The sequence below is a fragment of the Prorops nasuta genome, unplaced genomic scaffold (assembly GCF_024137725.1).
Source record: "Prorops nasuta isolate Cenicafe-Biocafe unplaced genomic scaffold, Cenicafe_Pnas_1.2 PNAS00015, whole genome shotgun sequence".
NCBI lineage: Eukaryota > Metazoa > Arthropoda > Insecta > Hymenoptera > Bethylidae > Prorops > Prorops nasuta.
Window position 1 is genome coordinate 5,543,693 of NW_027116812.1, and position 25,991 is coordinate 5,569,683.

At 43.2% G+C, this 25,991-nt stretch overlaps 1 protein-coding gene across 5 annotated transcripts in view; it reads left to right on the forward strand.

Moving 5' to 3' along the window:
- Positions 1 to 25,991, forward strand: part of kug (kugelei) — a 143,976-nt gene that overhangs the window by 114,853 nt on the left and 3,132 nt on the right. Inside the window, exons 4-22 of one of the 5 annotated variants that reach the window (XM_066736562.1) lie at positions 7,577 to 7,683; positions 8,313 to 8,517; positions 9,492 to 9,553; positions 9,822 to 9,977; positions 11,884 to 11,994; positions 13,301 to 13,453; positions 13,701 to 13,914; positions 14,065 to 15,625; positions 15,702 to 16,269; positions 16,386 to 16,557; positions 16,650 to 16,874; positions 17,156 to 17,179; positions 18,078 to 18,314; positions 18,437 to 19,489; positions 19,566 to 20,209; positions 20,297 to 24,538; positions 24,829 to 25,159; positions 25,416 to 25,559; positions 25,787 to 25,933. In XM_066736562.1, the coding sequence (XP_066592659.1) occupies positions 7,577 to 7,683; positions 8,313 to 8,517; positions 9,492 to 9,553; positions 9,822 to 9,977; positions 11,884 to 11,994; positions 13,301 to 13,453; positions 13,701 to 13,914; positions 14,065 to 15,625; positions 15,702 to 16,269; positions 16,386 to 16,557; positions 16,650 to 16,874; positions 17,156 to 17,179; positions 18,078 to 18,314; positions 18,437 to 19,489; positions 19,566 to 20,209; positions 20,297 to 24,538; positions 24,829 to 25,159; positions 25,416 to 25,559; positions 25,787 to 25,933 (10,356 nt within the window). Of the gene's footprint in view, positions 1 to 7,576; positions 7,684 to 8,312; positions 8,518 to 9,491; positions 9,554 to 9,821; positions 9,978 to 11,883; positions 11,995 to 13,300; positions 13,454 to 13,700; positions 13,915 to 14,064; positions 15,626 to 15,701; positions 16,270 to 16,385; positions 16,558 to 16,649; positions 16,875 to 17,155; positions 17,180 to 18,077; positions 18,315 to 18,436; positions 19,490 to 19,565; positions 20,210 to 20,296; positions 24,539 to 24,828; positions 25,160 to 25,415; positions 25,560 to 25,705; positions 25,934 to 25,991 lie in introns of those variants that run through there. The other 4 variants (XM_066736566.1, XM_066736565.1, XM_066736563.1 and 1 more) reach the window with 4 other exon arrangements.

Consider the following 25,991-nt stretch of genomic DNA (forward strand, 5'->3'; position numbering starts at 1 on the left):
ATGATATTGCTGCAGTGAAAATCTTTACCGTTTCACAAATGTCGTTACAAAGATAGGAGAATAAAGAGATTCGAAAACCTACAGTGGGCTTTTATTTAAAATTTAATTAAACGGTTTAATGAAATGGCCATTTAATTAAAAATATGCTGCACCCGGACTAGCATCCCTTATCGACGGGGTTGGTGGGTATAAGCACCGCGACAAAAGCACGTTAAATAAGCCGCAGAGACTGTCCATAAAAGCTCCACGCACAAACAAGTCACATTAAAGGAATTATTTGATGGACTGTTGAAAAATTAATCATAGCAACTGCCATATCGAGCTAATTAATGATCACTAGGTAGATACACCCGTCCCTCGTGAGTCCCATCTACTTTCTGGTTTTCATAGCATAACTTTTCTAATTAAAATAAATTTTGTTTTTATAATCTCGGCTTAATATGAAGATTTTAAGGCTGCAACGAGCATAGCGGTACTTTGGTAGAATTCGAAAGGAATAGGCGAAGGAAATAATTAGAAAAATAGAAGAAAGTAAAGTATAAGTAAGGTGGTACACTGTACGATACTATATACTTACTTTTTATCGAAACACGGGCTAATCGCCTTATAGCTTTGCTGGGAGAAACTGAAATAGTAATAAAAAGCGTCATTACTGCTAGGAGGAGTACGGTGAACCACCAAAAAGGCTAGCTAATTTTATTAAAACCTTTGATGTTTACCATGAACAACTCAGTGCGGCCTCTCTCGAGTTTTTGCTACAGACTAGGGAAAGCTTTTATGAATTTGTCTGATATCCTTTCTCATGGTTACCGAATTCGATCTCACGTGACCGCCGGAATTTCAAGGGGAAGCCCGCCCCGCATAAAGGGTCCCACGTACGGCCAAAGTCACGAAAAGCTTGCTTTATCGAGTTAATTCGCATACCCGTGTTACCTGATAAGAGAGCTTCCAGTGCTTTATTTCTATTTGTCTCGATCTTTTTGTATATCCTATACTCCTTGAAAATAAAGAGAAAATTTATGGGCTCCTTCGCGTTCTATACCTCCGCGGCGACTGAAGGCTACCCGCTGCTCTACTCTGCAACATTATGATCCTTTTTTATTGCTTTTTATTATTACCTTTTTATTTGTTCGAAAGGCAGTGATTGGACAGAAGATAGAGAGATTTCGAGGGAATAGCGTGTTTGAAATGGGTGAAAACAGTGGTGAACCGATATCTGTACTGCGCGCCATTATATCTATTAGTTTGAAGCATAAAGTTGGGTGTATAGTCTATGTATACCGACGGGCGGGTTTGGCCAGGGGTCGCTCAACTTGCCAGTTGGCAAGTCGGGCTAGGATAAGAACCGAAGAAAAAGCAGCTAGCTAGACTGCGGCGCGGCGTGGCGCGTCGCGGCGAGCGGCAGCTGGCAGAACGGGATCGTTGCATCGCGTGCCCAACGCTGCATGCGATTCCATCTATCACGACGGCCATCCTTCTGTTTCTTCCTCCTTAACTGCTCCAAGCCTTACAAATGCCGTCCACTATCGCAGGCGAGGCCATATTCTGCAGGGGATACCTCTTTTCTTCCTCCGCTCATCCATTTTTCCTCGTCTCGATCTTTACGACTCGACCACTCGACTCCAATCGCTTATTTCTATTCTATATGTATATATATATTAGGCGAAATATGGAAAATAGATCGATCGGCGGCCCGGGCCGGCCAACAACAATCTCCTATATCCGATGAGGAAACAAGCAAAAAGGCTCTCTCGCAGTCTGAGAGCTGAAAGGAAAGTGAGCTAGGTGGTTGGGATATGGAAAAAACAGGTAGAATCCTTTATTGGTACTGGCTTTTTTTGTCGGGCTTTCCTTCGCGCGTTCACGATTGGTTGCGCAGGATCTCTATATACCTATAGGTGCAACTTGCTTGTTCGCAGCTAATGACGTCAGCGTCGAGCCGTTCCCGCATTATTAGCCATTACGGCGTTGCGATACAGCCAATTAAATCGGAGATTAAAAATGTGTATTCGAATGCAAATGTCTCGTTGCTTCCCGTGTTTCTACGGCTGGTTTAATCTGGATATGCAGGGAATAACGACAGATGGTATATACATGCTGCGTAGTATATACACATATATATGTATATACCTACATCAGTCAGTCGAATAATCGAGACTAGCCACTTGCGAGTGTTGTTGTGAAAATTGACGAGTTACCGACCCCCCACCACAGATATATGCGATGCACCAATCGCGCTCCGTGATTTATGCGTTTCCGATATATTTCGCCAGACACAGAACCGCGCGCTTCATATTCAAAAGCCGCAATTTCCAAATGACCCGTTGGATAATTATTCCGCTTGCCTTTTCAGTACTACACACGACAATTCGTATAATTAGATCCCACGACCAATGGTGATTTTGCAGAATTTTCTCTACATATAATATATTTACCTGTATAGATAGCATACTCTTCGTGCAGGCTACAGCTCTTCAGCGTTCCTCGGCGTATGTCAATTGCACGTATATCGCTACTGATTCGAGTCCGGATAGAATCTCAAAGGTCTCTTTGATTTTAAGGCGAAGCCGGTAACGGATGACAGAGCTGCGGAGGAATAAAATGAGTAAATCGCGTAAAAAAGATTCATGTCAGCAAGACTAGCGGAAGGAAGGAAGAGTAGTGAGAGAGCTCGATGGTATTATATATATATATATATATAGGTTTCTATTTGGGATGTAGAAAATCTTTTAAGGTGAAGGAAAAAAAGGAGGGGAATAGCTCTTTTCTTGAAGCTCGCTCAAGGAGGATTTGTTTTTATCCGCTTTATCTTGTTATTTTTGGTTGGACCGGCTTGAGCACCCTCGAGATTGCAGTCAAGTGGACTTGGGAAAGTAATCCGAGATAAATGAAACCAAACCAAGTGACGGACATGCGAGGAGATAGCGAGAGGGTCTCTGGCACGTAGCAGTCATCAGTACCGAAACGATTTCCTTGGCTTTGTCAGCAGTTTGCTTCCACCTTGATAGAACATGTTCTGTAAAGCTCTCTCTCTCTCTCTCTCTCTCTCTCTCTCTACACTTTTTTCTTCCTCCCCACTCGTGATACCCTCACCGACAAACTTGCCGCAAATTTTGATACCCTTGTCAAACCAAAGTACCTCTGTGGATGACCAGTTTACCGTTGCTGTTCTACAAACTTTAAAGCTTCTCTCGCGCACTTTTTATCGTTTTTAAAATGAAAAATCAACGCTGCACGAGATTCTTTCTCTAGTTTATACTCTTCAGTTTTTCTCGTTTCTCCTTGTGGATGCTCAATCGTAACAACTAAGTGGTGCGAAAAGATAAAAAGTAGAAAAAGGCAAATAGTTTCAGACGAATTTTGCCAGCTTTATCAGCATTTGCGCAAACAAGATTTTCATAAAACGTGTCTTTTCTCCTCTTAGCGATACTCTTCTCGCAGTTCCTTATCGTCTTGCGTACTGCACTTGCGACAAAGTGTCCAGGAGCCTCGCTGCAGCAGCAAGTATAAAGTTTCCTGGATGACCAGTTTACGATTTGATTTTCGTTCTCGACTCGAAGTATATACATACATGTATATATATATATATATACTGTATAGATGAGGCTGCAGTGAGAGGACTTTGAGGAGAGTTGAGGCGACGGAAACTCGGAATGTCGATGTTGGAGATTGGTTTCCTTGTGGGTTTTGCGCTCGTTGAGAGAGGCGGAATGAACCAGTTTAAAGGGCCCACCCTCGGAGAACTCTGGTGTGGCGAGACAGTAGCTTAAATTCTTAACCGGATGTTGCGATCCTCTTCATCTGTCAGCTTAGCCACCCTTCATGTTCTCCTCCTGAAACACGCGAAATATCCACGCGGCCTGCACGTTGAACACGCGACCACTGCATCAACGCATCGTGGAGGCAATAAAGTAACACGATACTTCCGCGTGGATGAGCATTTACCTTTGCGAATCTCCACGATCATCAAAAATCTCAAATACCTGTGCGTCCAGTGCACCCAAACTATTTAGATGAGTTTCGAGGATTATCTCACTCCCCCCCCCCCCCCTCCCTCTATTTTTTGCTGAAACACGAAGCCTCAACCTGCATTCTTTTATATCAAATTACCTCATTGTTCTCGTTAAGCTCTACTTCACCCGGAATTCCCTTCTGGAATGCTGAAAATATCAACCTTCAAACAAATTGAAATTAATTTGTAAAATTACATTTATATGCGGACACCCCTGGAACGGGCCAAGTGTGCACGTGTTTTGCCGAGATTCCGCGTGAAAAAAATTGACCTAGCCCCAGATAGGATTTTATCAAGGCAACGATGGCAAATTCAATTTTGTTAGAGCGAAAAAGCATTTGACCGCGATACTTTTAATTAGCAGTTTGCAAACACGCGAGTATCTCTCCGCTCTAATTGGCGGCTAGAAACGGGAGAAAAGAGTAAGCGAGCTACAAACTTCCCTCTGCGCCTTTAACGCAATGTGTGTTGTTTCAGTCACAGATAACAGGCTACGACTGCTCATTCACCTTAAGCTTCTTGCTCCCCCCTCCATTACAATTGCAACAAACAACGCCACCTCTGGTGTGCTAACAATTCACTCTAAAATTTATACTCGCGCGCGAATATATATTAGAAAAAAAAATAATATAAAAATATATATATGTACATGTGTAATATTATAATCAAACGTAAACAATCGCTTATTCATATGCAATAACGTTGAGCTTTGTTAAGGAGAGCTCTATTGGCTAGTGAAATTATTCGACAAAGTCTTTGGAAGTCAGACACAGTAGGCAAAGGGTAGTGAATGAATTTCGCAACTCCTAGTAACAATTATTAACAGTTTCAAACAGTTGCTACGCCAATATCCCGCAGGAAGTCTCAAAATAGATTAGTATAGATTCCCATTATCGCTATTTGCACAATTCCAATTAGCCAAGAGCTAATAGTTTTCGCTAAAACGAATGTAATTTTCTCTACGGTTTTCCATACGTTTGAAATTTGGGCCGAAAAAATACTGTCGGAGTTGCGGCCAAGTGTAAAAGTTTGAAGTAGCACAGGGCCAGACTAGGAGAAACACTTTGACAGCAGAATTTTCTATAAAATTGGATATGGCAATTTTGCGTGCGGGTTCCCGTTTCTTTTATGAGGGTATCCCGTGGGAAGATCGTTTATATGAGGCGAATATCCACATATCACAATGGGCAGCCATCTTTGGGGTACTCGCTCCTGTATGGCTTTGGGTCTTGAGGTATTCAGGCTGGACGTGAAACGGGGTAGATTCGCGATAGCAGCCTCTCGTGGTTCGTTTATTATATAACGCCTTAAAGCCCGCGGCCCATGTAACCTCTTTCTACTCTCTTCTTTCGCCACGCCATAAAGCGCTTGGCATCTGGCACACGAATTCTTACAATAAATACGTCCTACAATTCTCTCCCTCTACTGCCTTCAAATGTGTGTAATATACTCTCCCTTCGTTTTACCTTCGTCCCTATATACCTATATATCTTATATCGCTGGCGCACGCAAATGGAAATGACGTCACGCGAGTGTCAAACTGGCGTACGGTTAAATCGTGAAGGAAACCGGGAGGAGAGACCGTCGATCGATCGATGGTTATACTACAACTTTGAGATTTTCGAGAGGATATGGCAGGGGGAGAGGGGGGAGGAGGGGGGAGCGAACTCGAGCCGTCTCGAGTCGTAAGCTTATAGGAAAGCGCTGTACGCGAAGGCGTAAAAGTGCTAAAAGGAAAAGATGGATGGCTGTTTCGTATTTTCGCAGAGCGAACAAGTGCGAAGAGAGGGTGAAAACAAGAATACCATTGTCGGGCTGCATTGGACAGAGCAGAAGTGGGGGAAGGCGGTGGTACACGACGAAGGCGGGACTGGCGACGGCTCAACCAACGACATAATTCCCTGACAATCGGTCTTTTACCTTGAGAACAGATCGGTTTCTCGCCGTTAATGTGCCCAATGGCACCACTGAACGATTTATGCCATGACTGGTCTCTTATTCTTTCCACACGTGACGCGTCATATCTATCTTTGTACCCTCGCCAATCCGATAAACGTATTCCAATCCCACGGACACGTTCCTATGTAGCTCCTCTCCAATGCTAATAAAATCATAAAATTTCATTAATTTCGCGTCTCTAATTTTTCTTCTTTTTTTTCTTTTTTTTAATTCACTCTCCGTGTTTATAACCCTGGCAAATTGCATATTTATCTTCTGCATCAGAGATACGTTAAAAAGTATATGCTTACGCACAATCAATGGACCATTTTGCTAGCAGGGGGTAAAAACAGGGTATAATGGAGGTAGAGCATCGTTCGTTGCTGGAAGGCTCGCAAGAATTCGTAGGTGGGAGGAGGTGAGGAGGAGAAAAATAGTCGAGCGAACGAACATAATGCTTTCCAATTTTGAACGTGCGACCAATTAGGATGCAGGCTGGTCCACGCAGTGATATTGCCATTCGCAGTGCATTCTCACCGAAATATAAGCGATAAGAGGGTGCATATAAAACAACTTGATTGAACCACCGGGAACGTGTCAAAACTGTCAGCTTGCACTTTTCGCGGCTCTTCGGACCCCGTATCATTCGCTCTTTCCATAGCAGCCAGAGAAATATCAGGATTGCGATCACGACCAGTGCAGTAAGAAAAAATCGTGAAATCACCCCAAGGCCAAAAATTCGCCCTGATAATAACCAGCCCCTGAATATGCAACTGCTCGTCTCGCTTCGATGATGAACTGCAGTTTTTGTTCGCGTGCTGGAAACGGCGTACAAATGAAGCGACGAATTAATTTCTGAGCGTGCCTATACATTTTCGGGATTTCGTTAAATTGCGTGGCATCCATTGAATTGCAGAAGCGAGCTTGAAAAATGGTATAAATGGGTGAGCTTCGTTGAAGAGGGGCCCGTGCAATGCCGCAGTTGCTGCGGACGATTTAGCGATGGCGGGAGCGGAGGGGGGATGGGGGGGGGGGACGATTAGCGAAGCTCGCTTGACACTGGAAACTTAAATAATTCCAAGAGGAGGCAAGATGGCATTTTGGAGTAGGTAGGATGATTCCATAAAGTGTCGTATAAAGTTGTGGGATAAAGGGTGGAGGCTGCGACAGGATGTCTTACGGGCTTTAAGCGGGAGGGATCCTTTCTCAGTGTTCTCGGGTTTACGAGGTAATCGTGAAAAAGCGGATACTCCCGAACCTTTCGTAAAAAGTAAAAAGCACAGATTTTCCATGATGGTAGACTTCTCGCTGGGAAAATCAAGCTGGCCTCTAGCAAGGTATATATATATATGTATTATATACCTATATAGTACACGTGCATTGGGCAAATTTAATACTGTGAAACTCTTAGTCTGCTAATACACTGTCTTTGAAGAGCATCCGATTTCTAAAGACTCGCTTAATCTAATGGCCTACGAAATTACACGCAATACAAATTCTAACCAATTTACGAATAATGGAATTTCCTTGTAGCGGGTATACGCTTAGCTAATAAGAAACGGAATGAATTACGTTTGAGATTCGTAACGAGTTTACTGAATTTTTCTCTCGGTTCTTTCTCCGCAGGAAACATCAGGACGAAAGCTGTGCTAGACGTGGAGAGCAAGAGTGGATATTGGCTGATTGTGTACGCGCAGGATCATGGTGTCGTCCCGTTAAGTTCAAAAATACAGGTAATGCACGATAATATATATATATACATAATCATTCTTATATATGAATATATCCACTTGAATTCGTAGGATTATACAATATCTGCGAATTGCAGAAAAATCAGCATTATTTCTTCATTGGGGGTAAAATCCGATTGGATAAAATCCATTATTACCCATATACCCCGTTGGTAAACATGCAACCGGCAATTATTATAATACATTATTCTCGGAATAGCAATGGGCAAACACTGGTAGCTGAAGTGATTAAATAGCGCTAAACGTCATTAGAAATAAATGGTAGTCATTACGAGGAAACAGCAGTACGAATTAACAGGGCTTGTCCCATGGAGAAATAATAGTTATTGCAGCAGTCTCATTGAATTGGCTCATTCCGGGGGCAGAGAATAGTCAATTGTAGCGTGTTGGAGCATTAAAGTCAAGGCCCAATACGTTCTATCATCGGTGGTCTTTATATGGGAATGGAATATATCGAGAGGGAAGCTTGCTTTGAAGGGTGAAGGTAGGATGAGGATGAGGGGTGGGAAGGAAGAGGGGAGGGGAGGGGAGGGGTATAGAAAGATTTTTATCGATTTCAGATAGGAAAAGGCCAGTTGGATAAATGATGGATTGGATACTTTTGTGCGCAGGTGTACGTGGAGGTGTTGGACGAGAACGACAATACCCCATTGACCGAACTACCGGTTTACTATCCTACCGTGGCAGAAAACTCGCCAGCCGGTGTGAGCGTACTGCAGATACGTGCCTTCGATCGTGACGTCTCGGCACAGCAGTTCACCTTTTCCATCACCAGCGGCAATCCAGCCGGCTATTTTCTCATCAACTCCACCACCGGTAAGTTTGCCTTTCCCGCTGCTGCTGCTGCTGCTACTTCTGCACATACTCCTGACATCACTCACGTACCACGAATAATGTCTAACTACTTGCCTAATTGCCAGGATAACTTTACTCCCCGCGTTGTGCAGCTATAGCTCCCATGCCAGCAGTTTTGCCATCTCCGCGCGAACATCAATAAGACCTAATTAAACTCAATTCGTGCGCAAATCCGCACAAAAGATACCCGGCCGCGCACTCCGATATCATCCGATTCTCATACATTTTTCATGCATCATTTCTTTTCACGATTTAATAAAGTCGCTATCTCAAATAAGTTACGTTTAGTCGGGAAAGAACTGCACGCTGCAGGGAATAAAATTTTAGCGAATGTAGAAGCTATACGAATCCAACTGAGAAATAAGATATTTCCATCGGAGGGAATTCTTTTCCATTATTGTCGAGGATTTTGCTTTTTATTTTTTACCTCGGGACAAGAAAATAGCCGTTGAATATTTTTAAAATTGAGAAAATCGCGAGGGGGGGGGGGGGGTGAGGGGAGAAATAAAGGGAAAAAATGCATTTCCGCTTACCTCGGAGCCACCCGCGTGCTCACTTTCGTCATCGAATTTCAGTGTCGGTGGGGAACGAGCTTCCAAACGAGCCCGTCGAGGATGAAAGAGATCCGCGTGTTCTATTCGCTATTCGACCAAATTCGAACGCTATAATTTTCGGAGGCCGCTCCATCGCTGCCACCGTTGCCATTGCCGCCATCGTTGGCCGATCTTTGTCTCGTTAATGGACGTACTCGGTACTCGTTCCCTTCCATTCACTTGCAAATTGACGTCCTGCTGTAGTTTGCAATCTTCCTCGTTCGCTCCAAGCAAATGCGCGCAATCCGATAAAGTGGCCCGTGTGTCGATTTCGATTCTCCATTCTGCCAACCGGTGCTACGATCTTTCCCCTAATCCAGTCGAACGCCTTCTATTTTCCAGGACTCATCACGACCAGTGGCAGGAAGCTGGACAGGGAGAACCAAGCGGAGCATGTTTTGGAGGTAAGTTTACTCATTCGACCCCCGTGCATTTCTTCTTCCATAAAAATCTCCATAACATATATTCCTGCACTACAATATGTATCCTATATCGTCTTCGACTTGGATCAAAACTCAAAGTGGTATTGGCAAAATACTAAAATCTCTATTTCACGAATAAAGTGTAAGATGGATCGTAGAAGTAAGTGATACGAGTAAATAAAATTTAATGCAGCGTTTTAGGACTGTGGTCGAAGGTGAGCTTTAAACGAGAACTGATATATTTTTCAAGGTAACCGTAAGGGACGATGGCAAGCCAGCACTTTCCTCGACAACGAGAGTCGTTGTCGAAGTGGAAGACATCAACGATCATGGACCGGAGTTTGAACAGAAGTTCTACACAGTTCAGATACCAGCCACATCCAATATGGACGAGCCTCTCTTCCAGGTTTGATCTTCTTTTTACAATTTACCACTCTCATACCCCATTTTTCTCAGCATCTCCGACCATCGTGTATGCACTGGATGCATTGAAAACCCCTGGTAATAGTGTTCAGTATACATATTACTTGAACATTGATTATGCATAATTCCATTATACCTAGCTTCAATTTCTGTATTAGAGTCATTCGGTATAAGAGTACGCAGCGACTAAATCTTTCATTGGGAAAAGAAGGATCCAATATCTATTTATGATATCTTATTTTTCTTCGAATGCCTTTATTTACACTTCCTGGTACTTAACTATAATATATTATGTTTTTTCGGTAAATTACGATGTAAACATCGAAACTGATGGCTCGACAGTAAAATTTTGTTGCTGGGAAAAGTTTGCTTTAGTTAATATAGGTTAGTCAATATCGGTAACTTTGTTTACATATACCTTTTGTATGGTTACTCTAATATATATTTCCACATAAAAAACACTCTAAATTTTAAAACCCATTTAAATACATCGATTATTTAAAGACTCCGTACCTGCACAGTTGGAGTGAGAGTACGGAGGCAAGAGTATACGTATACGTAATTTTTATACATAGTGTATTTGATATTTTCGTCTTATCGATGTATCATATAATAAGTAATATTAAATTATACGTAACTGCTCTAAAAATGCTGCAATATTATAAGAAAATCGAGATAAATCGACTTCTTAAATGCAAAAAAAGAAATAAATCAAATACGAAGGTTGTAGTCTCACCAATTAATAGTCAATTGATTTAAATTTATTATTATATCGACTATAAAAGGTAACGATTATGATAATTATTAAAAAAAAAACATTCGATTTTTTTGAACCCATTCTTTCCCTCCGCAGCTGCGTACTCCTACCCACACAATAGGGCAAAATTACGCAATTCGCAAAAAGATATAAAGTGCTTCATTTAAAAAACTTTATATAGCTTTGGTTAACCATGCATCTATTAAATAATAATAGTATACATTAGATTTACGAAAAGTGAAGTATTAAACAATCCTGGTATCATTATTAGACCAGCTGTTTGATAATATTAAAGAAAATATGCATACTCTTCCCCTGAATGACTCTATAGCGAAAGCAATCAATTCTAATTTTATTACTGTGCAAGGTTTGAAGTGTCACACACAGTGACAATATTCGTTGTTGTTAATATTACCGTTTATGGAGCTTAAAAATGTGTCAAATTGCTTGAACCACCGAGTTTCATTCCATCTGCAGTCTACCCGACTTTAACCTCACTTCTTCCTATCATATATCTGTACATAAAAAATGCAGCTCTGAAGATACCGTTGGGCTTTAGCCCGTTGATACTTCGAATTCCAGAGAACACCAAAACTTGTCGAGAAACCAATTATTGAAAGGCACATGATTACCAACTGAACCATGTTGCAAAACACAATTACTGCACAAGTGTACATAATCTTCCACTGCATTTTGATATAACCCTTGGAGTACTTTGTATGTATACATAACAGTAGAAACTTGTAATTCACTTTCTCGTTTGTAATTTTATTCCCTGGAAATCGCTGCTGCTAACTTTACGCCTCCTGTTTCGCGTTTTATTACCGGGGACAATTCGAGTCGCGCGAATAAAAATTTTCACTGCGGGTCGCGCATAAAAAACGGTAGGTGCGTTAATTAATTACAACCGCGAGATGCCTGATACTCGACTGCACGGTGGCATTGCTTCTTTTGCAAGAGTGTGCACGTGTTTCGGATCGGATCGAACGATTGTGAAAAGTAAGATGCGAGCCAAGTGGATAAATAACAGATCAATGATGATGAGGGTAGAATACAGTATAGAAGTAGAAATAGAGATGAACACAGGGTAAAGGTTCGTAAGTTAAAAGCTGTCCTCTCTGGTTCTCGGCAGAAATCGAGGAACCACTCGCGGGAGTTCGACTTCTCAATCGATACGTTACTCGAGAATGGGACTTGGGAGACATTTAACCTGGACACGCTGTCAGGAGATCGTGTCTTCAGGGTAAGGAACATAATCTTGGCACATATATGAAACTTATGAGACCAAGAGTAAACCACTGTTCTTTTGTTTATAACGTGGACTATGTGTCCGGATGCCAATTTCACTTATCGCTGCTTTAGGCGCCAAGCTCAAAGTTTATGATTTCGAAATTATCACGCAATTGTTGCCTGTTAATAGTGGAGAGCTAATTAACCGATCGTTTTGCAATCGAGAGCCTCTTTAGAGCAACTCTGTTTCTCAGTTACACGTGTAAATCGCTTGCTCCCACTTTCTCAGTTTCGCCCTTTTAGCTTTCATTTTCACGTCTGCTCGAAACTCTTGCATCCTTTTCATTTTTTCTCTCTTTTACAAACGTTCAATTATTGTTATTATTATTATTATTATAGTTATCATTACCATTATTATTATATCATTATCGTCGACGTATCACTAATTTTTCCTCTCGTACTAATTTTTCTCTCCAACGTAGCGCACGGATAGAAACAAATCTGAATAAAACTCTGACGAGAATTAGCCGAGCTGCTCGAGCGCGAATTTTAATTCTAGTATAAATGTGTATGGGAAATATCTACTCTTTATCTCTCTCTTTCACTCGCTCTTTCTTTCTCTCTCTCTCTCTCCCTCCCATTTATCTTTCTTCTATTCGTAGTGAGAAGCAACGTATAATAATTCTTATACGATCATCCTCTTCCGTTTGAGTCACGTTTCAGCCATTCCTAGCAGCTGTTATTCTGATATTTCGTGGAAATCGCGTTTTACCAAGCTCGCTTCAACGGCTGAAATGCGACTGACAAAAGTTGAAGTCACCAACGCATGTTTTTACCCAGCAGATATCGGATAATACGATTACCCAATTGCACGGCCAATATTCCAGCACCTATATTTATCCCGATCGAATCGTAAATGGGAAAGATTCACCTTTTTCACCTCCATTTTCTCCTTCAAAATAGCGCATGCCAGTTACGTGAATGCGGTGCTTGAAAAATTGTCTGTTAGCCGTATATATATATGTAGAGCCAGTTGCATCGAACTTTTCATTTCTTTTACCAACAAGAGTCGAAATGCACCAAAGCTAAAGATATTTCACACACGAATAATGAGAGATTTAAATTTCCACAAGAAACACTATTTGCTGGCATTTATGTATATTCTTATATATACATACCATATTTTTATCAATCTATGTGCACACAGCTTCTAATATTATATAATAGGATTAGCTTTATTATATAAGGGAAGAAAATGATTATTCGCACAATGAGTATGAAATTGGGGATATCTAATAGTTTTAATAACACTGCGTTAGGTTCTGGCTAACGATGAGGACATCGGAGACAATGGAAAGATTACATACAGCATTAAGGCTGGTAGAGGGAAAGGAAAATTTAAAATTCATCCTACGACTGGAATGGTGTATTCACAACGGAGTTTCGAGGCTGGTCAGGAATATGAAATGCTGGTACGTTCTATAATGAATTATTTTATCAATTCCGAGGTATATCCACCTTTCTTAGATTTTCCCGGAAACGTGTCTTTTTCATTAGAAATTGAGATTTTTCTGTTGAAAAATCTATTATTATTACGGCTCCCATGCTTTAATAGTAAAATCAATTTATTAAGAGTTACCTTATCTGATTTTTGTCTCGGATCTTTCGCAGAGATTTGTAATTGAGAGCTTATTCATTAAATATCGATTTCCTTTTCAGATTCGAGCGGCTGACAATGGAGAACCTCAACGTAGCCATCAGACGAGGGTTTCCGTGCAAGTGGTTGAATCTCCGAAGGAATCGGAGCACCCTCCGATTTTCAAAACAAATAATCAGAGCGTTGAAGTGACCGAGAGCGATGAGGTAGGTTTCCTCGTCGCGCTCATCCAGGCGACCGATAAGGATGGAGATCCCCTGTGGTACGACATTCTGGGTAAGTAAATTCCTTCGCTGGAAATATAAGAATAAGAGTAGCTACTTACAATCCCAAGAAGCAACTCACCCAATTAGAGGTTAATTTGTCATTTTGCATGACGAAACTGCTCAGAATAAGCGCAATTTTTAATTCAATTGGCTTTCACAGACGGAGACGAGGGAGATGAGTTCTTCATCGGTCGGGATAATGGAAACGTCATGCTGGCAAAAAAGCTGGACTGGGAAACTCGAAGCTTTTACAATCTGACGATCGGTGCAACGGATGGAATTCATAAAGCCACGATGAGCCTGTTCGTCAAGGTTATAGATATCAACGACCACAGGCCGGAGTTCACCGAGGAATCTTATCACGTGGACATCTCGGAAAACGTTCCGAAGGGTGAAAAAATCCTGCAATTGCACGCGACCGACGAGGACGAGGATAAGAAAGTTTTTTATAGCCTGCACGCGGTCCAGAGCCAGGCCTCGATGAACATCTTCCACGTGGATTCGATTACAGGCGCGATGACCTTGAACGAGGCACTGGACAGAGAGACCATAGAGGAACACGTACTGACGGTGATGGTGCGGGATCAGGGTATACCGTCCAAACGAAATTATGCCAGAGTGACCATCACGGTTCACGACCACAACGACCACACTCCGGAATTCAGCAGTGAGATTATTCAAGGCAAAGTTTACGAGACCTCCCCAATAGGCACGGTTGTCGCTCAGGTTTACGCAATAGACAAGGACCGTGGGGATAACGGAAGGATCGTTTATTCTATTACTTCCGGAAATGTTGGAAATGCTTTCAGCCTGGATCCTGACTTGGGTCTGATACGGGTCGCCAGGGAATTGGACTTTAGTGTTACGTCCGAATATATTTTATTAGTCAAGGCTATGGATCAAGGTTCACCAGCTCTTTCGAATACCATTCCGGTCCACGTGATGGTTACCATGGCTGATAATGCGCCACCTCGTTTCCTGCAGAAAGAACTCTCCGCCGAGATATATGAGAACCAACCGATGGGGGCTTACGTGAAGCACGTAGAGGCTAGAAGTACTTCTTCGCTACAGTTCGATATTATCAATGGCAATAACGGTGACACATTCTTCATCAATCCTACCACTGGTGTGATTATTGTTAAAAATACTCTGGATTACGAGACTACGAAATTCTATAATTTGACTGTGTCCGCCAGTAATATGGCTGGCGCCATTGGTGTTTGCAACGTGATAGTCCATGTCCTTGACAAGAACGATAACAGCCCGAGATTTCTGCAGGCTACCTATACAGGAATGATAAGCGAGGGTGCCACCGTTGGATCGTTGGTCCTCACGAATGGTAGCACGCCATTGGTCATCAAAGCCGAAGATGCTGACTCGGAACTAAATGCATTGCTGGATTATGAAATTGTTGAGGACCTGCCTAGAAAATTCTTCCATATTGACTCCAATACCGGTGCTATAAGAACCGTCATGGCTCTGGATCACGAAACCATACCTCAATTTTTCTTCCACGTTAGGGTATCCGATCTAGGAAAACCCAAACTCTCGTCCGAAACCACTGCTAAAGTTATAATCAACGTGACTGATGTTAATGACTGTCCACCGAAATTTTTAAAGAGCCATTACAATGCTACCGTTCTACTGCCAACTTACAAGGACGTCACCGTAGTTAACATCACTGCTGTGGATCCTGACAGTTCCGAAGGGGAATCGTTACGGTAAAAATTTCTCTGAAATAATAATTATGTTCCTCTATCAATAAGTTTTATTCACTGGAGAAAATTGTGTTTTCAGATACGACATCATCGATGGCAATAAAGGCCACGTTTTCGAAATCGATTCGGAAACGGGAATCGTTACGGTCAACAGCCCTGATCACATGAAGGAAAATTATCTTTTGCACGTAAGAGTCACAGATGGAAAATATTCGAGCGTGGCTCAAGCGAACATAAAAGTGGAAAAGTCCGAAAACTCGGGATTGGTCTTCCAGAAGAGTATTTACGAGGGTGCGATTGCGGAAAATTCGACGAAAATCACAACGGTGGTGATCGTGAACGTTCTTGGTAGCGCGTTGAACGAACACATAGTTTACAGTATTCTCAATCCGACGAATATGTTCGTGATCGGTAGAACTTCCGGTGCCATAAGAACCACCGGTATCAGATTCGATCGGGAGACCCGCGATCATTACGAATTAATAGTCGAGGCAAGAAGCGAGAATTACAGAGGCAAGCCAAGAGTCGCCCACGTCATTGTCAACACTACCATCATTGATATTAACGACAACTGTCCGATGTTCGTCAATCTCCCTTACTACGCCGTCGTGTCGGTCGATGCTCAAAAAGGAGACGTAATCACCAAGGTAAATAAAAGATGATATTTTCTAAATTCAAGCGATATATCAATAGAATACTGTCCGTTGCTTTAATTTTTCGGAGAAAGCACATGACGATGTATGAAACGAACAAACTATTGCAGGTCCACGCGGTGGATATGGACAGTGGTGAGAACGGGGAGGTGAGGTACGAGTTGAAAAAGGGCGACGGTGAGTTATTCAAAGTGTGCCGTAAAACCGGAGAGATTTCATTGAAACGAAATTTGGAAGGACACAATCGTGAATATCAGCTGACAATTGCCGCTTATGACGGAGGTAAGTCAATTAAGTTGCTTTAATGAGAGACCAGCCCCCTCCCAATCTATCAAATGAATACGGACCTAACAAACGTTAAATGCAATTTCAAGGAATAACACCATGCTCCATTGAGGTGCCAGTCAACGTGAAGGTGATAGATCGCTCGATGCCGGTATTCGACAAACAATTTTATACAGACAGCGTACTCGAGAGCATCGAAGTACATTCTCCTTTGGCGCTTTCTATTCAAGCTGAGTCACCTCTCAATCGCAAACTCATATACAGCATTACCAAGGGCAATGATTTCGAAGAGTTCAGTCTGGACTTTAACACGGGTGAGTCTGACATGCGTGCAATTTTACCAAATTTCTATTAATATATGCCATCTAATTGATACTATTGCATAATTTCAATTACGGTAACGGGAATAAGGAGTTTGGGCTATTTAAGCGTAGATGCATAACATTTTGGTTAAACTTTTCATTAACAGCTATACAATACGTGATGTAAAAGTAATTATAGTTGCTCCAAAAATATTGAAATGCGATAAAATTCTATAAAAATGCCTGTTACAAAGTTAGAAATTAAAATTTGGTTGTATCTCCCTGTTTCGCAGCCCCCAACAGTAACAATGGTCCTTGTGAGTATAAATTATAAAGTACTTGTTCCATCTTTTGTGTTACTAATGCTATTTAATTCTTGCACTTTTATATTTTTCGCACGAAGCTCAACAGCTTGACTAACAGAACTCTGCACTTGAAGCATTCTTTGAAAATATTTTCTCCTAATTCAGAAATTACTTCTTACGTCATTCATTTCCGACGCTTTTGTCCGAAAAGACCCAATTTGCACGTCATTCATGTTGAAACCGTATTTGTATTAAATTCAAGAATTAATTGGAATTGCAGTACCCAACCGATCGATACTGATAATCTAATGAACTCATGAAATCTGATATAATAAATTAATCGCCCTCCTCCCTCCCTCCCTCACTTCTTTAGTGAAATTAATATTTAAAGAGAAATAGCTCGCTGAGGCATGATAATTTTCAATTAGAAAGAAATCTTCTTTCCTATAATTAAAATAAAGTTTCTGCTCATCCTTTGATCCGAGTTCGGATCGATCTCATTATTTCGTTATTAAAACCGAGTGCTTTTCTTTCACTTGCACACTCCGCATTAGCATCGTACCCTCCATTTCAATAATCGATATATGTATATACATCAAAAGCATAATAGAACATACGAAGCATTGATGGCTTTCATTGCACGATCTACTGGCACCTTGTAAATAGAAAGTGCTAACAATTACATGGAATTTGCAGCCAGACTAAATTAACTGTTTTTTTTTTTGCGGTTCTGCGCTCATTACTGTTTTTCATCATCATCAGCGAATCTGATTCTCGACAAGTAATAACTTTTTAATTAAAACTCAAATACTAAGAGAAATTGTACAAGTATAAGAACGTTGAATCAGACTCGTAGAAAAACATCAGTGCACAATGCTTGGGTTTACAAAAATTATCTTCGACAAATTAGGTGTAATCTATGTGGTGGATGAGCTGGACTATGAGCAGAAAAAACAATACGAGCTGACGGTAAGGGCCACTGACAGCGTATCTGGGGTCTATGCGGAGGTCCTCGTTAGCATCCTGGTTCTGGACGTAAACGACTGTCCACCTGAGTTCTCTCAAGATTCATACAACATTTCCGTGTCAGAAGCTACGACGTTCGGAAGTTCGATTCTCAAAGTTTTTGCCAGGGATAATGATACGGGTAAGTGAAAGAGAGATAGAATTATATATATATATATGTAATGCTAAAAGTTTTTTATATTGAATAGAGCGAATTACAGTAAAGTTAATAAATGAATGATGAAGGAAATGAAAAAATTTCAGGAATAAACCAGAAAATCCGGTACGCATTGCAAAACGAGACGGACAATAGCAATGAGAATTTCCATATTGATCCGGACGAGGGAGTGATATACTTAAAGAAATCGTTGGACCATGAAGAGAGGGAGTCGCATCATTTGACGGTGATCGCAACGGATAGGGGCATGCCAAGGCTATCGAGCACTGCCCATGTCTGGGTAACCGTGATCGACATGAACGACAATCCACCCAAGTTCGAGCAGCCCTCCTACAACTGCTTCCTTTCGGAGCACGCAGAGCGAGGCCAGTTCGTGACAGTCGTATCAGCCAGTGATCCTGACTACACCGACGAGAAGCTCACCTACACCATAGTCGGGGGAAACGACCAGCAAACCTACAACATTGACCCAAACACCGGAATAGTATCGCTGATCAACATGCAGAACTTTGGCGACCAAAAGCTTAGCATACTAAACGTCTCCGTAACTGATGGCGTCTACACCAGCTTCACTCGCGTTAAGATCGAAATACTCCCCGCAAACATTCACAATCCCACTTTCCCCAATCCGATCTTCGAGGTTACGGTTCTTGAGAACCAGCTACCTGGAAGACTGGTGACGAGCGTCCTTGCCACCGACCAAGACTTTGGAGATTATGGCACGATTCTCTACAGCATCCCATCAGAATCGATGAAAGAAGTCTTTGAAATCAACAGAAGGACTGGTGAAATAGTCACTAAAAAGAAACTCGATAGGGAGGAGCAGAAACTTTACGAGATTCCTGTTATGGCAACTGATGGTGGAGGTAGATCCGGTTTTCTCATGGTTAGAGTCAAAGTTGGGGATGAAAATGATAACGCACCAAAGTTCCTACTCAGTGAGTACAAAGCCACGATACATGGCAATCTAAGCGTGAAGACTCCGTTCTTGAGAGTCAGGGCGAAAGATTTAGACGAGGACGTTGCGGCGAAAATTGTCTATTCCATTTACGAGCCGCAAAATTCCGAGGCCAAGGAATTGTTTGGAATAAATCCAGATACCGGCTCCCTATATTTGCTGAAAGCTGCAATTCCCTGGGGTGAGTTTCTCATTTTTCTTTCATCTTTTATACCTAATCGTTAAATTTCCTTCTCTAATGTAACGTATACTTGCAGAAAACCAGCTTTTTCAAATTTTCATTCGAGCGGAGGATAAAGGAACGACGACTCATCACGCTGATGTGCCTGTTAACATTTATATCATGGGTCCCGAAGATGTTCCTCCAATCTTTGAACGCAAGGAAGATAAATTTTTCATTTCCGAGAGTTCTTTAATAGGAACTTTGATCACACGATTGAAGATTGTAACCAATACCAGCGTGACGTACAGGATTATAACGGATAGCGAAGGTCCTCCGCTATTCGCCATCGATGCAAATGGACAAGTGACTCTCGCAGGACCCCTCGATAGGGAATTGAAGGACAATCACTTGATTGGAGTTGTTGCTGAAACAGATGCGAGTCCACCCTTAACTGCCCTCGCAGAAATATCCCTTCACGTTCTCGACGAGAACGACAACGCGCCGAAATTCGAGAGCAACCCCTATAACGTGAACGTGGCTGAAAATATAGAAGAGGGAACGTCCGTTCTTAGAGTGATCGCCCACGACGATGACCTTGGTAGCAACGGGGAAGTTAGATACACGTTTGGTTCCGACATTGGTGAACTTGCCAATGTCTTCACGATCGACCCTTACACTGGCTGGATAACAACTTTGACTCAATTGGACAAAGAAAAACAAGCTGAATACAAATTCCAGGTAAGAGCACTAACAACCTCCTTCCTCCGTTTTATACAAGGTAAACAGGCATGACCTAATTGGAATCACTTCTTGTGTCTGGTTTAGGTGGTAGCGACGGACAACGGGAATCCCAAACATTTCGCAAGAACTTTTGTGCATGTGAAGCTACGAGACTACAACGACAACCCACCTGTCTTCGTAGATGATTTGTACGAAGCAGCGGTTAACGAAGATTCTTTGCCTGGCACAGTTGTGGTTAAATTGGAGACGGTTGATAAGGACAGTGACCAGAATGTACCGGTAGAGTTCTATATTATATCCGGTGATCCAAGATCACAATTCCAAGTGAGATCAACGGGGGAAGTTTACGTAGCCAAAGCTCTGGACAGGGAAACAGTGGACAGATATGAATTGGCTATTGTAGGTACCGATGGCAAATACGTTTTTGAGACAAAAGTTATCGTTCAGATATTGGACGTCAACGACAATCCACCTTATTGTTTGAAATATCGATACAGAGAAATTTTATCCGAAGGATCACACCCCGGTACCTATGTATTAACTGTATTCGCCACGGATTACGACGACGAACCAAATGCCAAGTTAAGGTTTTATTTGACCGGCGATAATAATGACAAATTCTCACTCGACAAAGAGACTGGTGTGCTGAAAACTATCGGCCAGCTTGATCGAGAAGCCCAATCCAAATATTCTCTGACAGCCCACGTTCAAGACAGGGATAAGCCACTCTGGGAATGTTCGTCACAGCTGGAGATCCTCGTTTCCGATTTGAACGATAATCCGCCAAAATTCACCTTACCCGTGTACACTGCTACTTTGCCCGAAGATGCTGAGCTGGGAACTTTGGTCACCAAAGTACACGCCACCGATGACGACATAGGTATCAACAGGAAGATCAGATACGATTTTATCGATTCTGCCAACGGTCACTTTTTGATAGCATCCGATAGTGGAATCATCACCCTTGCCAAACCTTTGGACAGAGAGACCAAAGCCATGTATAACGTGACTGTACAGGCCCAGGACCAGGGAACTCCGCAACTAGTAAGCGTCGCCACTCTCATAGTGAACGTTCAGGACATAAACGACAATCCTCCGGAGTTTGCTTCGAAATTCTATTACGCGAAGGTACCTGAGATTTATGCAGTTGGCACGGAAGTCGTCAGGGTCCTCGCAACGTCCAAGGACACCGGTGTCAATGCCGAGGTCTACTACTCGATCGTCGGTGGCAACGAACAAAAGAAATTCCAGATCGACACCGATTCTGGTGTCATTACGATCGCTGAGCCTTTGGATTACGAACGCGCTCGCGATTACTTCCTTACGATTCAAGCCGTGGACGGAGGAATTCCACCTTTGAACAACCACGCCACCGTCAACATAACCATCACCGACAGCAACGATAATCCTCCAGTGTTTAGCGAAGTCTCCTATCGCGCTTCGATCAGAGAGGATGCGAAGGTCGGAGATAACGTGACGCAAATTTTCGCGACGGATTTGGACAGCGAGGAAAATGGTCAGGTTTCCTATTACATCGAGCGTGGCGACAGGCAAAAACAATTTTCCATCGATCGTAAAACCGGACGTATAACCGTAGCTGCTCCACTTGACAGGGAGGAAGTGGCTAGTTACGTTTTGGAAGTACATGCCCGGGACAGCGGAATACCAACATTGTCCAACTTTGTTATGGTCAACATTGAAATTTTGGATGCGAACGACAACCCTCCGCAATTCTCCCTATCCAATTATAGTGCCGTTGTGCAAGAGGACAAGCCGCTGGGTCATCCAGTACTAAAATTCGTAGTGAAGGATGCCGATACTTCACCGAACGCCGATCCCTACACTTTTGATTTTCGCTCTGGCAACGAGGGTGACGCTTTTAGATTGGAGCAAGATGGTACCCTGCGAACAGCTACAAAATTCAACAACCGTGTAAAGGACAAGTACATACTGCACATCAGGGTATTCGACAATGGAAGTCCGCCGCTTTACGCCGACGCTTGGGTCGTCATCAAGATCATCGAGGAATCCCAATATCCACCGGTAATAACACCCCTGGAAGTAATAATTAATTCTTACATGGACGAGTACCCGGGTGGCATAATAGGCAAGATTCATGCCAGTGATCAGGATCAGTACGACACGCTTACCTATAGCCTGTCGCCTAGCAGTCCAACATCTAGTTCCGATCTCTTCCACATCGATAAAATGGACGGTACACTGGTAGCTCTGCCCAGACTCGACATTGGGGAATACAGAATAAACGTCAGTGTATCCGATGGAAAGTTCCACTCCCATTCCATCATGAAGATCAACGTAGACCTCATCAACGAGAAAATGTTGGATAACTCTGTAATCGTAAGATTCAGAGAGGTCAGCCCCGAAGATTTCATCCTGAGTCATCGCAAAGGTTTCCTGAGGACGGTACGCAATGCCATGAACTGTAAACTCAAGGACATTACCATAATCAGCGTACAACCATCCACCGACGACACGAATCTAATAAAATCACGCACGATTCGTCAAGCAGTCCACAATGATCTGGACCTTCTGTTCGCTGTTCGGAAAACTCCCAACACTATGGGATCGACAAATTTCTATAGTTCGGAGAGCATTCGAGAAGCGCTAAATAACCACATAGAGGAACTGGAAGAATCTACGAAATTGGTGGTGGAGGAAATTGTGCGTTTCGAGTGTAACAAGAATTATTGCGTTTACGGTGACTGTCATGACAAAACTATACTGGATCTAACTCAAATAATTCCTGTAGCTACCGACGTTATGAGTTTCGTTTCCCCACGGCACAAACATCAAATGGAGTGTACTTGCAAAGAGGGTTACGCCGGTAATCATTGCGAGCTCGTGGTGAACGAGTGTGCCAGAGATCCTTGTCCAATGTTCAAAGTTTGCATACCAGATTCCTCGGCGCAGGGCTATTCCTGTCAGTGTCCGGAAGGTTTCGCCGGGCAGACCTGTGACATCGACATCTCTAAATGTCACGACGAGTCCTGCTACATACCGCGAAATCCAATATCATTTAGCGGTAAGAGTTACGCACGCTACAGGATCGACAAGTCCCTCATAAGACAGACCATCGAGGATCGTCTGAGTCTCTCCTTGAGAATCAGAACGGTCCAGTTAACCGGAAACTTGATGTACGCCGCGGGGAAGATCGACTACAATATTCTTGAAGTAGTTAACGGGGTCGTGCAATATAAATTTGATCTGGGAAGCGGCGAGGGATTGGTGAGGGTGAGCAGCGTGTACGTGAGCGACGGTCAGTGGCACGAGATTCAACTGGAGCGAGAGAGCAACAGTGCCAGACTGGTGGTTGATGGGAAACACGTGGCTCATGGATCGGCCCCAGGGATCAACGACATATTGAACCTGCAATCGGACGATTTGTATTTGGGCGCCGAGGTCAAGCAGCACCCGTCGATTCTCGGATTCGAGGACGTTCAACGTGGATTCCTGGGATGCATGGACGACGTGAGAATCGCCAAGGTGTCGGTTCCACTTCACATGAGTGGAGCCAGCAGCGTGGCTATATTGAAACGCTTCGCGAACATCGAGTTTAGCTGCGACAGCGGTACAGTTCTGCTTCCTCCGGGGATTTGCGGCTCCCAGCCTTGTTACAACGGTGGTACCTGCAAGGACTCCGGCGGTGATAGCTACGAGTGCCAGTGTCACAGCAGGTTTACAGGGCTCGCATGTGAAATCGACACTGATCCTTGCGCCTCCTCACCCTGTCTGTACGGCGGTCGTTGCAAGGTCCTTCCGGAAGGTGGAGATTTCAGCTGCGACTGCGTGGGCCCTAGTCTCAGTGGGAAACGGTGCGAGTTCGGCAGGTACTGCAGTCCCAACCCCTGCATCCACGGTGGCATATGCGAGGAGGGCAACAACGGACCGATTTGCAAGTGCCAAGGCTTCACCGGCGATCGCTGCGAAATGGACCTCAACGAGTGCGAGACGAGTCCTTGCACGAACGGTGGCACCTGCATAAACGAGATTGGCAGCTACAGATGCATCTGCCCTCCCAACATGACCGGACTCAACTGCGCCAATCCAGCCTTCTCAACTTCGATAATATCCAGCCACTTCAACATCACGTGGGAACAACTCATGTGGATCGGAGTTGCCGTGGCCCTCAACATCCTGCTGATCATCCTCTTCGTGGCCTTCCGGAGGATCAGGATGAAACGAACTCGCGCGCGTGCCAACAACATCAACAACGAGACCAGAAAACAAATCGTTCTCAATTCGGCACGTTCCAACGACCACGAGTTCAAGCGTAGCTCCAAATTGAGCAATCTCGAAGTTATACAGGTATATATACCGCACTCACACACATATATAAACATAATAGAATAACAAATTTAAATCTTCATTCGCATAAGGCTCTTTTCGCAAGCATGTATATCTCGACAAGATTTCTAATGTCTCGCTGCTAGAGACACATATCTACATATATATACGTTCTTAAGTTGCTCTTTTATGATTTGCAAGTTTTTCCTTGATTATTATATACCGAGGTCCCGAGTGCCCTGGCACACAGGGTGGCGACACTAGAAAGCGCTTTGCCTTTAAGGTTTCCTGTGATTGTTTATTTTTTGCAGAGAGAACCTCCCCAATGCCCTCCCAGACCCGCTTCCTACACTCCCAGCTCGAACAATGAACCGACGGCGTACTCGGCCGCGGTCACTCTCAATAATCTGGACACTCTACGGAGCTATGGGAGCGCCGGCGACGAATTGGAAAATTTTCCGCCAGATTATTTGCGAAATCTCAATCGCAGCACTCCCGTGCCTCCCACGTCCTTAACCCTCGCTAATCCGGTCGGCGGAAATGCCACGGGCAGCGACGCGGATAGCCTGCACAAACCGACCTGGCAAGAGCAGATGCAACTGGCCTCGTTTATCACTGACAACACTACCAAGATCAAGAATGGTAAGTAAGCTCGCTGCTGAAACTCGCGGGGGACTATATCTCGTAGCTTCTTATACTATTTTTCATTTCGCTTGCGGCATGCATCTTTCGTATATATACATATATATATCAATCTAATATATAGTCACTTGGTTCGCTTCTTATTTCTGCGATTTACTTAATGCTACTTTTTGCCTCTGATCGAACACTCTCAAGATGCGCTGCATAGCGAATTTCTCTTAACCCTGGTGTGTCGTATTGTTGTATGCACTAACAGACCTGAAACGAGCGAGCCCAGTGGTACCAGAGCTGACCACTGGAGGACTTCTACTAAATCCTTCTACGCGAAGAATACAGCACGGAGGTGGCACCTCCATTACTTCCCTCACTTCGATCGAAGACGATCCTCGCATGCTTGGCGGTAAGTCAATTTCAACCTTTCTTCTCCAGAGATCCCTCTCCTATACATATTTACACTCATTTTCCCCCTTTTTCGCTTCGTTCTTGCAACTAATTTTCAAAAAAAACTCTTACTCTACCTGCTTTTCTGCGCTGCAATGCTACAAGTGTGCGCCACAAGAGGAGAGTATATTAGAATATATATATATATATATATATAACAACGGTTGTTTTGCAATGTTCTCGTAGGCTACCACTGGGATTGCTCGGACTGGGTTAGACCGAGTCAAAATCCCTTGCCGAATATAACGGAAGTCCCAGGAGGCGAGGTACCCGATTCATCGAGCTTCCATAGCAACGAGAGCAACGAATCCAATGCTCATCAGCTTCCATTACGTAAGAATTTGAATCCTTCGCAATACAAGCTGACAAAAGGAGAAGATTTATCTCGAAA